The sequence below is a fragment of the Artemia franciscana genome, chromosome 11, assembly GCF_032884065.1.
Source record: "Artemia franciscana chromosome 11, ASM3288406v1, whole genome shotgun sequence".
NCBI lineage: Eukaryota > Metazoa > Arthropoda > Branchiopoda > Anostraca > Artemiidae > Artemia > Artemia franciscana.
In genome coordinates, this window is record NC_088873.1 from 44,048,731 (window position 1) to 44,060,854 (window position 12,124).

The 12,124-nt window shown below is 36.9% G+C and overlaps 1 protein-coding gene across 2 annotated transcripts in view; it reads left to right on the forward strand.

The window, feature by feature from the left end:
- The window catches only part of LOC136033271 (epithelial splicing regulatory protein 2-like), a 49,438-nt gene that overhangs the window by 21,779 nt on the left and 15,535 nt on the right, over positions 1–12,124 (forward strand). For both annotated transcript variants that reach the window (XM_065714027.1, XM_065714028.1), the window contains exons 2-3: positions 8,467–8,567; positions 11,751–11,904. In XM_065714027.1, coding sequence (XP_065570099.1) covers positions 8,467–8,567; positions 11,751–11,904 — 255 coding nt within the window. The remainder of the gene's footprint in view (positions 1–8,466; positions 8,568–11,750; positions 11,905–12,124) is intronic.

A 12,124-nucleotide genomic window follows, 5' to 3' on the forward strand; every position in this document is an offset into this window, starting at 1 on the left:
GTAAAATATTCTTATAAAATATCTACATCTCTTTTAGTTTAATAGATGTTCGTTAGTAGTTATATTTTGTTTCTCATAGGTACTATATATTGAAAAAAAGATGCAGCGCCTTGTTCTCTGTGTTTTTTCTCTTACTTTTTTAATAAAAAAAAAATATAAAAAAAAGAAATACAAAATATAAAAAAGACAAAATATAAAAAAGAGATTTTCCTTGTTGTTCAATGTGGTGGCTGTAAGTTTCCTGCATGCAGTTTTCGGCAATGGGGATTCCAAGGGTGCGCTTTTTGTTGTGATCTGACGCCATTTTCGATGAGTTTCAGCTGGGCCGTACCCAGGTTTATTTGTTCGGGGGGGGGTGTGTGTTGAAAACTTTAAAACTGCGTCAAAAGTGGATTTTATGCTTTTTTTACGTTTTTACAAGTAGGACAAACATTTGGGGTCAGGCCCCCTAATCTATACCATGAATACGGCCTTGAGTTTCAGGCTATTTTTCGAAATTGCCGTAAATTTGTTTTCAAAATAAAATTTTACAATTAAGATTAATCCAAATAATAGGTGCTATTCCTGATATAGCTACACATCATATTTCTCTTCACTAGACAGTTTTTTAAGCCTGGTTTTAAATTTTTGATTCCTATGGGCCCTGGTTTGTTTCTTACTAGGTTGCCCCTCTTGGGGCAACCGAGATAGGAAAAGAGGGACTGAATAAGCCAATTAGAACACTACCAAGAATTTTTTGGGTTAATGCTAGTAAAAGGTAATTTTTGCTGGAGTTCATTATCATTTAGACTCGTTTCTCATGGAATCCAGTGGACGTACCTCTCTCTTTTATCAGAAAATTAGTCAAGGAGCCAGTCGGATAACAGGCCTAAAGAAAACGAAAAAAAAACCGTAGCGTATACTCTTTTCTAAGGGCATATGAAAAAAATTGTTTGCCTCCTTTCTCTAAACACACAATCCTTTATTTAACCCCTCTCCTTAAAAAAAACTACAAGTTTCAGCTTCTGCGCTACAGTAAGGCAAAATACATATACTTGCCAAAATGTAAAATTTGCCACGTTTTAATGAATCCCATTGACCTTATTCAACCTCTATAATGACAAATACTCGCTTGCCTTCAGGTTCAAGCCACGAAAAAAAAACATACACTCTCTTCTTAGCATGGAAATATTCGCTTTACTTAGTCTTTTATAAGATCCTTGTGATGGTTTTCAGATCGAAGATTGGGTGGGTGTTACGGACACTTACCAGTTATACAAGGTGCAAATTCTGTGTCATATTTTCTGATTAAGTGTTTCGGTGTCTTTAAATACCAAACTACTTTTTCCAGATTGGCTTGATACTTTCAAGGATTGTTGTTGGGTTAAGGCGGCTGCATACTTTTTCTGAGAGGTTTAGGATGTTAGAGGGCGCGCGAAACTACTAAAAAATTCTTAGTTTCCCCTCAGTTTGCCAAAAGACTCTTCATTCAAATGTGACTTTGTCTTGGAATGTGCATTAGGTTAGTTTTGGTTAAATGAAAGCTCTAAAGTTCTCAATCGTATGAAACAATAGCCTATCGTAAAGATGACTGTGTTTTGTAGAAAGGTAAGAAAATCAGGATCCTTAATTCTTTGCCCTGAAATTATCTCTTGCATTGCGGTATATAAGCTAAGTTAGAAAGTGCCAACATTGCTGTGAGACTCAGTTACGTAAACTCTTTAACTTTTGCGAAAGGGGTGCCCACTTTCAGAAATCAAACCAGGTGGGACATGGCGGAGGTATGCCAAGTGTGGCTGAAACTGTGTCAAGCGTGCCAGTAGAAAAACTCAGGTAGACGGCACAAATGGGTTCTGAGAAGTAACCAAGTGGCAGGAAGCGGGCACCCTCTTGAATTTTACTTAGTTGAATTCTTTCAAATTTATATCACCTCGTTTGTGAAAAAGATAATGTGTTGTTAACAGTTATAATAATCTGTTTATTTTTCATGTCTTTTTTATCTGTTTATATTATATTTTACTGATGTTCGTTGATATTGCCGAGATATTCGCTTAGGCTGTATAAACTGTCTTCACAAAATTCCTCGTTATCTACTTTTATTTTGTGTGATATGATAATACAGGCCTGACCATTTCCCTATCGAAATAAGCATTAGACGAAATTTGACGCAATTAATGTGAAATTTGCAAGTAAAAATATTGCATGAATTATGGGCGAATACTATTATAGGCTAGGTTAAGAGAATTTTGAACCATGCTTTATGGCAACGTTTGAGTTCTGCAATAGCTTAACAAGTGACCTCTCACTCCTTACCCAGACATCTCCCTACTCGTGGGCTCGTGGGTTAATGAGCTGCGTGGGAACTAAATTTTCAAACTAACTTTTGAGTTAACCCAGCATGTCATCTGACAAAATTAGCGCCACGTATAGGTGTTTTCAGCCGGATTAAGAAAGTATGGTGATCAAATATCTCTCCATATCGATTCAAAATTAGACTCCATAGAAGTAATTTTCTGTCAATCATGGCATATATAGTCTAAACATGAAATATAAATGGAGATCGCGAAGGTTAGATTCTGAGGTTTGAAACCTCAAACGGTGAATTTCAAGCTATTATACAAATTCTAAAGCTAGTCTATACTTTCCTCACATTTCATTACCATCTTTAACATAAATCAATTTTAAAAACTAAGTTTTCCGATTGAAGTAAAGAGCGAAGTTGAAACTTAAAACGGAAAAAAATTATTACTTCACAGTCTATCTAGACTAACTTTTGAGTCAACCCAGCATGTCATCTTACAAAATTAGCGCCACGTTATGATACAAATTCTAAAGCTAGTCTATATTTTCCTCACATTTCACTACCATCTTTAACATAAATTAATTTTAAAAAACTAATAAACAACCAAGAGAGATAAAAGTCCACAAAAAGAAAACTTCAAACGAGACGACGGCCAGTAGAATTAAAAGACTAAAACAACGCGGATATTTCGCCTGTATCCAAACAAGGCGTCTTCAGCACAAGATAGAAAATTAAAAGAAAACTAATCTAAAAACAAATAAAAACCACCACCAATAATAATAAATACAATTGTCGCTACTTATCCACGTAGGGAAAAGCAGCTATTTGAGTTATTATTATTCTATTTCGCAACAGAATAATTAACTAAGTTTCAACTTTCATAATTTTTCCTCAGTTGCTCTTTGATTCTCATTGAAGTAACTCAAATAGCTGCTTTTCCCTACGTGGATAAGTAGCGACAATTGTATTTATTATTATTGGTGGTGGTTTTTTACGCCCTTCTCCTACTTTGAATTTTCTTGAAAGCTGTTTTTATCATGGAAATCCTATGAAATTTAAAGAAACACAGTTGTGAACAAAATATGTTTCGCCGAAAAAATACTTTTTTTCATAGTTTGACTATCATAGTTGATACTATGTACATAGTGGTATGTACCACTATGTACATAGTGGTACAAAGTATACTAGTTGACTTTCATAGTTGACTATGAAATTTTGATAAAAGAAAAAGATTATTCCACATGCTGGTACTTTTGTCTATCTTTTTTGATTGAAATTTACTTTCACAATTACTTCACGGTTTATTGTCAATTCGTGTTCCAATTCGTTATCTTCAATGTACTTCAAAATTATGTTCAAATCTTCTTCTAATGCCGATATATGTATTATGTTCATTTTTACTTCACTATTAGGCTAATTTTTGCTTTAAGAATCACAGAGACTAAGGCGAGGTTGAAGAATTGCTGTAGCTTTGACAAAAATACTGTGATCACCTATGCTTATACTATATATATATTAAATACTATACTATATTATACTATATACTATACAGTGTATATATATACACCTTATACTTCTGTTTTTTATTACTTTTAATAAAAGGAAATTTGGTAGTTCGCAGTATTACTCTTTTTTTTTCCTCCAGATTCAACCGTTCATTCACAACTGGTTTCTTGGTCACAAATTACCGTTTTCCTATGGCCTAAAAGAAAAAGAGCATCCATATTTAATTTTTAAATATCTATATTTAAACGTTATATATACATAATGTGTGTGTGTGTGTATGTATGCATAGTTTCCACTAAGCAATTCAAATAATTGGTTTTCATTTTCACTACCCTTGGAAATTTAAGGTTAGTAAACACGATTTCAAACATACCTGCACATAGAAACCGTAAGGTAGTTCTTCTATATGTCGGCCCTGAGGAAGTCTTGAAAATATTTGACGCAAGAATATAAATTCCTTGACATTGGCTTATGAAATAGTTTATGATAGGTATCCTTATGACAAGAATACAAAGATCAGTTTTACTCATACCTACACAAGAACTGCATCAAGTTATGATCTCTTAAAGGCGTAACATGGCCATTAGTTGCAACTTCTCACAAATTTAAATTGATTTCCGATTGCCCATTTTTTGAGATATTCGGTGAAGAGAATTTAGGGACCTACCTCCTTTCCCACAGAGGCCATAGTCGATACTGCCCATCAAAGTACTGCTTGGACACCTACTCTTACTTTACACCAAATTTTGATGAGAGCTGACAACGTCTTGTAATAAATGTCCTGATATCATATTCTTAAGGGTATCCCCTCCCTTTCCTTCCATCATCCGTATAGGTCGAGTTCCAATCTCCGGAAAACATTACTGCGAGCCTGGTGCTTACAACCCTCATCCAGTTAAGTCAACATTTTGGAAATACTTTCTAGGGAATGTTCTGATAATGTATAATGTAGGAATCCTTCTCCTCTTCCTCCTTCCCTGTAAAGGTTGACTTGGTCCGTACAACTCAATATTAAAAATAGAATACTTGCTTTTACTGTTTTAAGCTTTTGAACCTTTGCCCTTCACCAACTATGAATCGGGTTGCATTTAGTATTTTTTTTTTTTTCAATTAGAAGCGAAAAAAAAATTGGAATTTTGGATGTCAAGATTGACTTTTCCAGAATTGTTTCCTAGAAGTCTACGGTCTCTTGGATGTGATTCCATGTTCAGGAGGAACTCAGCATTACATGATCCGTAAGACGTTTACTCTCGGAGCGAAGGTAATTTTGTCTGGATTTTTCTTTAAGCTGTTTCTTTATCTTAAACTTGAATACTTCTGTGTCTCTAGAGCTACCCCAGGCGTCCAGAAGAGCTCACTTTCTGAAGCTCGTGGCTGCGACAATGCTCTGGTTGTAAGTTCCAGGTTCCCACTCTGGTTATAAAGAGACATGGAAACGTGATATGTCGTTGTTCTACATACGGTGAAGTGTATTTTTTAGTCTTCTCTGTGGTGGGTGCCTGTGGATAACCACAAGAACATTGATTTGGGGTTTATGGAATTGCCTTTTGATAACTCTATCGTCCTCTTTATACAGTTTTGATGAGGAATTTTTGACTGGATGCTTAGTAGCCTGCGGAGGCAAATGTTTTCAAAATTATGGATCTTTCTACTTTGCTCTTGGTTGGAATTCTGTGCTTCTGAAATTGTGCTTTCAGTAAGAGTCAAAATCTGCAAGAGTTAAATTTTGCAGGCTGACTTTTGTAGGAACCGGCCTACTTTTTGTGGAAAGAGGAAAAAACTTCCAGAAAATGGTAAAATTCTTGTTGATTGACTTTTGGCTATCTCGGAAAGGGGTTAGGTTACGAAAATGAAACTTTCATGGATGGGTCTAAAGGCTAAAGGATGTCCCGGGAAGGTATTTTCAAGTACCCACCTCCACTCCTTCTCCCTCTAGAGGGCCCTGAAATTCGCCCACATGACAAAACAACATTTTACCTTAATTTTCAGTTACCAGTTGCCTTTTCTCTGCCTTTAGTTCTGAAAAATGCAATTCCTGTTTTTTGAGTAGAATTCTGAGCCATATCAACGTTTTTTTTTTCAAAATTTAGGAAATGTATTTGCATATCTTTAAAACGTTATAAATTGGGATTGAGCAAAGTTGTGAAGCTGAAAACAATTTTGTTTTACTTCATTCAAGCAGAAGATCTATTTTGCAAAGTTTCACTTTTATAACACACATATTTTTATAGGTCATCAGAGGTCAGGGCCCTCTAGAGGGAGAAGGAGTGGAGGTGGGAGGTGGAGCCTTTAGACTCATCCCTGAAGGTTTCATTTTCTAACCTAACCCCTTTCCGAGATAGCCAAAAGTCAATCAACTAGAATTTTGCCAATATTCTTGATTAGCACTAATACAGCTTGGATTTTAGTTAAGTATAAGACTCCGATCATAGAGAACAGAGTTGGATCGATTAGGGATAGTATTTATCGCGCCCGCTCACAATGGGGGGGGGGGTTGGACTCCGTATACGTACGGTAATTGTTTCTGCAGCATAAATGAACATTCTAACATTGGCGATCATTGTGTTGGAATGGCCGACATAAAAATTGGATCACGTAATACAGCTAAAATGCTGCCCTATTTAATACATGTGGTGGAATATTGGTGACCCCTTGCCTGTTTAAGACAGTAGTGTGGACAGGAAACGTTTTGTGGTTGATCAGACGCCTCTTCCTTATGTGATAAATTATTTTAAACTGAGGACTTTAATGTGGCTTTACCTCAACCGCCTTTTCTTCCAAATGAGTTGGGCCTTTCGGCACAAAATCTTGGTTACATTGCCAGAAACGACAATTCTTATTATTTTGCGTCTTGGGCCGCATTTTTACTCTTAGGGGATCTAACACGATTGTATAGAACGTTCAAGACAAAAACACATTCCATGTCAAGGGTCACTTATCCAGCTAAGGTTGCCGTATCAAGAGGTGTAGGGGCAAACTGGTTTCAGCTTTCCTCCTGAAATCTTTTTCTGACATGTAATATGGTCCTGGAGATTCGAACAAAAATTCTTGTTTGAGACGATCGTACAGGTTCTGTGTGTGTGGGGGGAGGGGGGGGGGGGTAAAAAACTTGTTCATTCTTTTGATAGCCCTTCTCCGAACAAAAAATGTTTTCGTATCCCCCCCTTACCGAACAAAAATCCTGGATACGGTAGTACTGGATAATCGATTACCCAATCTTTACACAACCGGTGAGGAAAGTCTTTCTGAATCAGTCGGAATCGATAGGGATTCAATATTTCCGACAATTTGCCTTCTATCGATCTTGGTTGAAATATGGTGAGGATAAGTAACCGTACCTGTCAGATAACAAATTGTTTGATGCTCCAGAAAACTGAAAATTGGCGAAATTCCAAACTGTTGACCAAAATCGTTGCCGAGTAATTCTAACGCACTGTTCGTATTTCCAACGAATTGATACTTCTAGGTTTTAGAGCACTTTCATACACTTAAAAGTCATACAAGTAAATAGATAGAGTTGCAGGAAAAGAAATAGAGGAATATGAAAATGTTTTTGATACTTTGGATGTGAAAGAAGATCCGTTTTGTGAGGAAGAAATAACGACAGTACTAAAGGTTAGATTTTGAGGATCGAATTTTGGAGAATGAGTTTAGTGGGAGCTGGGCTACTTTCTGTGGAAGAAGGAAAAACTGTTTTAGGAACACTCTTGATCAGCTCTAGCAGAACTTTAATTATAGTTAAGTATATGATTCGCAAATAAAGAACTGAGTTGGATTGATTAGAAATAACATTTATCAATACAACTGACAAGAGAGGGTGGGAGAATCGGATCGGATTTACTTGTAGTAATTATTTATGTCGATAAGTGAACATTTTAACAATGGTGATCATTCTGTTGAAATGGCAGGCCCAAAAATTGGGTCACGTACTTCAATTAAAATGCTACCCTTTTAAGGGGATGGCCAGGGCTCAAAATCGTGTGCACCGTGTCATGTGTAACACGGCTGGGAGGAAGTTTGCTATTTGTGGCGTGATGGAACTAAACCATGTGTGGTGGAATAAATGTCGCTTCCAATATTTACACCAAGTGCTGGGAATGGGTGATCCCTTGCCTGTTTAAGACAGTGCTCTGGGTAGGGAATGGCTTATGGCGGTTCAAACCCCTCTCCCAAGTTTAAAATTGTGGAAAGGGGTGTCAACATCCCCCTGCCTTCTTTCAAGTTATTTAGGCCTTTCTTGAGACAAAATCATGCTTATACTCCCAGGAGCACCAATCCACGAAAATTTGGGGGAAGGACTTTTCAAATAGTGCATGCAAAGCAAACATATTTTTCAAAAATCAAGGCGAGGGGAGAATTTATTTTTTTGACTAAAATACCGAAAAAAGGAATCTTTCAAACTGTTGGTGCCCTTTTACAAAATGGTGGGATGGTGCTCTTTTAATGGACGAAATGGTGAAAAATATTTTTCGTTACTAGCACCTCATTCCTGGTAATAGTAATATTAAGCTATTCTGTCTTCAGTTACCAATGTCACTATTTTTATGTTTATAGCGTACTTGTGCATAGTAACACGAAACGCAAAGGTAGCATTATAAAAAAATTTCCTTACTGGCGAATTACCATATCTCAACAAAGCTAAAGTTTTTCATCTCATGTTAGAATTAGTTCATTTCTAGATGTATCAACTGTATGACTGGAGGACAAGTTTTCTACAGCCGTTGCCGTTGTATTGCTGCTGGAGCGTCATGGTTGATAAGAAATACATCTCGCGTTGCAAGTAAGTTATTTCTGTATTTTAAAACAAATATAGGGAAGATGAAATTTTAGTGGGACTTATCGACCTTTGGATAAATCGTCGCTATTGAACCAAATTGTTGGCGCGTCCTCTATCCACTAAAACTTCCTATATTTAGTGTTTTTATTATATATTTAGTGTTTTCGCTATAAAAACTTTTTTTTTATGGCACTTGGTATTTACCAAGTGACATATAGCGATCGCAAATTCTGTCGGTCCCGGTTTTGCTACTTTAGGCACTTCCAGATAAGATAGGATGATGGCATTTGGCAAGCGTATCAGCTACCAGACCAGATTAAATTAGAAATAGTCTTTTCCCAGATTTGACCATATGAGGGGGCGGGGGGGGGCGGTTAATTCGGGAAATTAGTATAAATTAGGTATTTTGACTTACGAACGGGTGATCAGATCTTAATAAAATTTGATATTTAGAAGGATATCGTGTCTGAGAGCTCTTATTTTAAGTCTCGACCGGATCCGGTGACATTGGGGGGAGTTGGAGGGGGATACCTAAAATCTTGGAAAACGCTAAGAGTGGAGGGATCGGGATGAAACTTGGTGGAAAAATAATCACAATTCCTAGATACGTGATTGAAATAATCTGAACGGATCCGCTCTCTTCGGGGGGAGTTGGGGGGAGGGTTAATTCTAAAAAACTAGAAAAACAGAGGTATTTTTAACTTACGAACGAGTGATCGGATCTTAATGAAATATCATATTTAGAAGGACCTCGTAACTCAGATCTCTTATTTTAAATCCCGACCGGATCCAGTGTCATTGGGAGGGGGGTGCGTTGGTTGGGGACTGGAAATCTTGGAAAACGCTTAGAGTGGAGAGATCAGGATGAAACTTGGTTGGAAGAATAAGCACAAGTCCTATATACGTGGTTGACATACCCCGACTAAATCCGCTCTCTTTGGGGGAGTTGTAGGGGTTGTTTATTTCGGAAAAAATTAGAAAAATTGAGGTATTTTTAACTTAAGAACGGGTGACCGGTTCTTAATGAAATTTGATATTTAGAAGGAACTCATGTCTCAAATCTCTTATTTTAAATGCTGACCAGATCTGGTGACATTGGGGAGAGCTAGAGGGAAAACACGAAATCTTGGAAAACGCTTAGAGTGGAGAGATCGATATGAAACTTGGTGGGTAGAAGAATCAAATGTCGTAGATACGTGATTGACGTAACCGGAATGGATTCGCTCTCTTTGGGGGAGTTAGGGGGGTCTAGTGTTTTGGCGAGTTCGGTGCTTCTGGACGTGCTAGGACGATGAAAATTGGTCTAAGAGATACTGATTTAGAAAAACATGGACCCCCGAAAATGGGCCAAATATTGCTTGTTTTTTTCGATCGTCTCTAACCTTATATCTGGTGTTCCTTGGGCTAAGGGAACTCAATTGCATAAAAAAAGGAATATAATTGGTTTGCCCCAAAATGTCTGTAGAGGACTTAAGAAGCCATTAGCCTTAACCTTGTTTGTGCTAATTTCTATTTGTTCTAAGTTTAACTTGATTGTTTATCTTAGTTAATTTTCGTTTGATGCTCCATTTATTCGTCTGTATTCGTCTGAATTTATTCGTTTAGTATTATCTGTTATTTCTAAGTTTGATGGAATTATCATTTTAATTTCTGTTCGTTGGGAGTTTTATTTATTCATTAGAGCAGATATTAGAGCAATATTTGTTGATTTTGACATACTAAAGAACTTTATTTCTCCCCGTTTTAGGTTTCAACATATGTCTGTTTCTTTTGGTAGCGGTTTTTGGAATACTTTTTTTTCCAGATTAATATCTGAAAATTAAATGTCTGTACATACCATCAAGGCTGTATCCAGGGTTGGGGGGGGGTAGGGGCTTGAACCCTTTCCCCAAAATGTATGTCCGGCTTATAAAAACGCTACGAAAATGCATATTAGCAAATTGTTAAAGTTTTTTTAAAGTTTCTGTAAACTCCCCCCAACCCGAACAAGCATCCTGGATATTGCCCTATATGTGATACTTTTTTAAAGGAGGTCACGCGACATCAAGCCCTCCCTTTCGCTATTTTGACGCTAGAATGCAAGGACATAGTTGGAATTAGTTTTTTCTATGGGGTGAGGGATGGTGTTTGCCCCTCCCCCTAAAATTTCCGCATTTTCATTGAAGAAGTCGAAAAATAAGCATGTCATTTAGATTTGGACAGATATATTTTGCCCCTCCCCCTTTCATTTTTGTGAATTTGCAGTTAGAGGGGTGGGGTCGACAGTTTAAAAGTACTTTAAAGCCATTAAGAATAGCCTCTTATATATTTTTAATGTCCCCTCCCTGCTTCCCAGTGCCAGCAAGCTTATATAATTGGGTGGGTTCCAGCCATCTTGATAATTAGATTAGACATGAAAGTGCTTATGTGATAGGAGCCATTTGGAGGGGCCACAGGCCGCTATGAAGGATTTTTTTTTTTTTACAAGAGGCCCAGTAATAAATTTTTCTTGAGAACTTTGATAAAAAATACCTAGAAATCTAGAAATATTCAGGGTTTCCTGTGCGACAGGCTAAAGGCCCCACCTCCGCGTGCGTCAATACCCCGGACCTCTCCTGCTCCGCAAGAAATAGTAAAAAGGCTATGTAAAGTTCGTCTGTTTACTAAGATTAAGAGGATTCGGCAATAGTGGGACTGATTTACCTAGCCTTTGCCCGAATTGGTCTCTTCTTCTCAACACTTTAATGTTTTTATTATGAAGAATTGGCTTTCCTTGCTTTATTATAGATACTACCTACCTATTACGAAATAAGTCGGATTAAGTGCTGATAAGAGTTTTACTAAGTAGATATGATTTGAGACCTGGAAGTTTTAGTCAAAAATAAAATCCTTTCCTTTTGAGATAAGATCATTGCTGGATTTTGGCTCGAAGCTTTTAGTTACCTTCCAGAAGTACGCACAAACAGCGCATGGCTGTAACCGGCTTTTGTCACCTGTGGTAGTCAGCCAATCACAGGCGGCTATCTGTGAATGAAAAATACCTGAGGTTGGCAGCAGGGAAAGCAGTAAAGCTTTCAGTTATCTACTCAGTCTTTGTTGGTGCTGGTCTAACCAGGTGTCGGATTTAGTGTCGTGGTGGAGGAGCCAAGGGAAGATTTCTTCCTATTGCACTCAAGTATTCTAATCTATTTTCTCCCCTTTTGTTAGAACTTTGAAAAGTGTTGGCCTCATGAAGAGTATGCCTAATTATTTGGCTGTGATTAATTTGGCCACTGCCGGGCTCAACGGAGCACTTCTGGGGTCAGATGAGGAAGAAATAGTCATTCTTGTGTTTGTTGTTGTTGACGTTGCGGCTAAACAGGTCAGAATTTACATTTATAAATATCCTTAATGATTTTTAATTATACTTATTTAGAACTAAGTATATATATATATATATATATATATATATATATATATATATATATATATATATATATATATATATATATATATACATATATATATATATATATATATATACCCTCTACCTGAAACATTTCTAACAGATGATATAAACAGATTAAAAAAATAAACCCAGC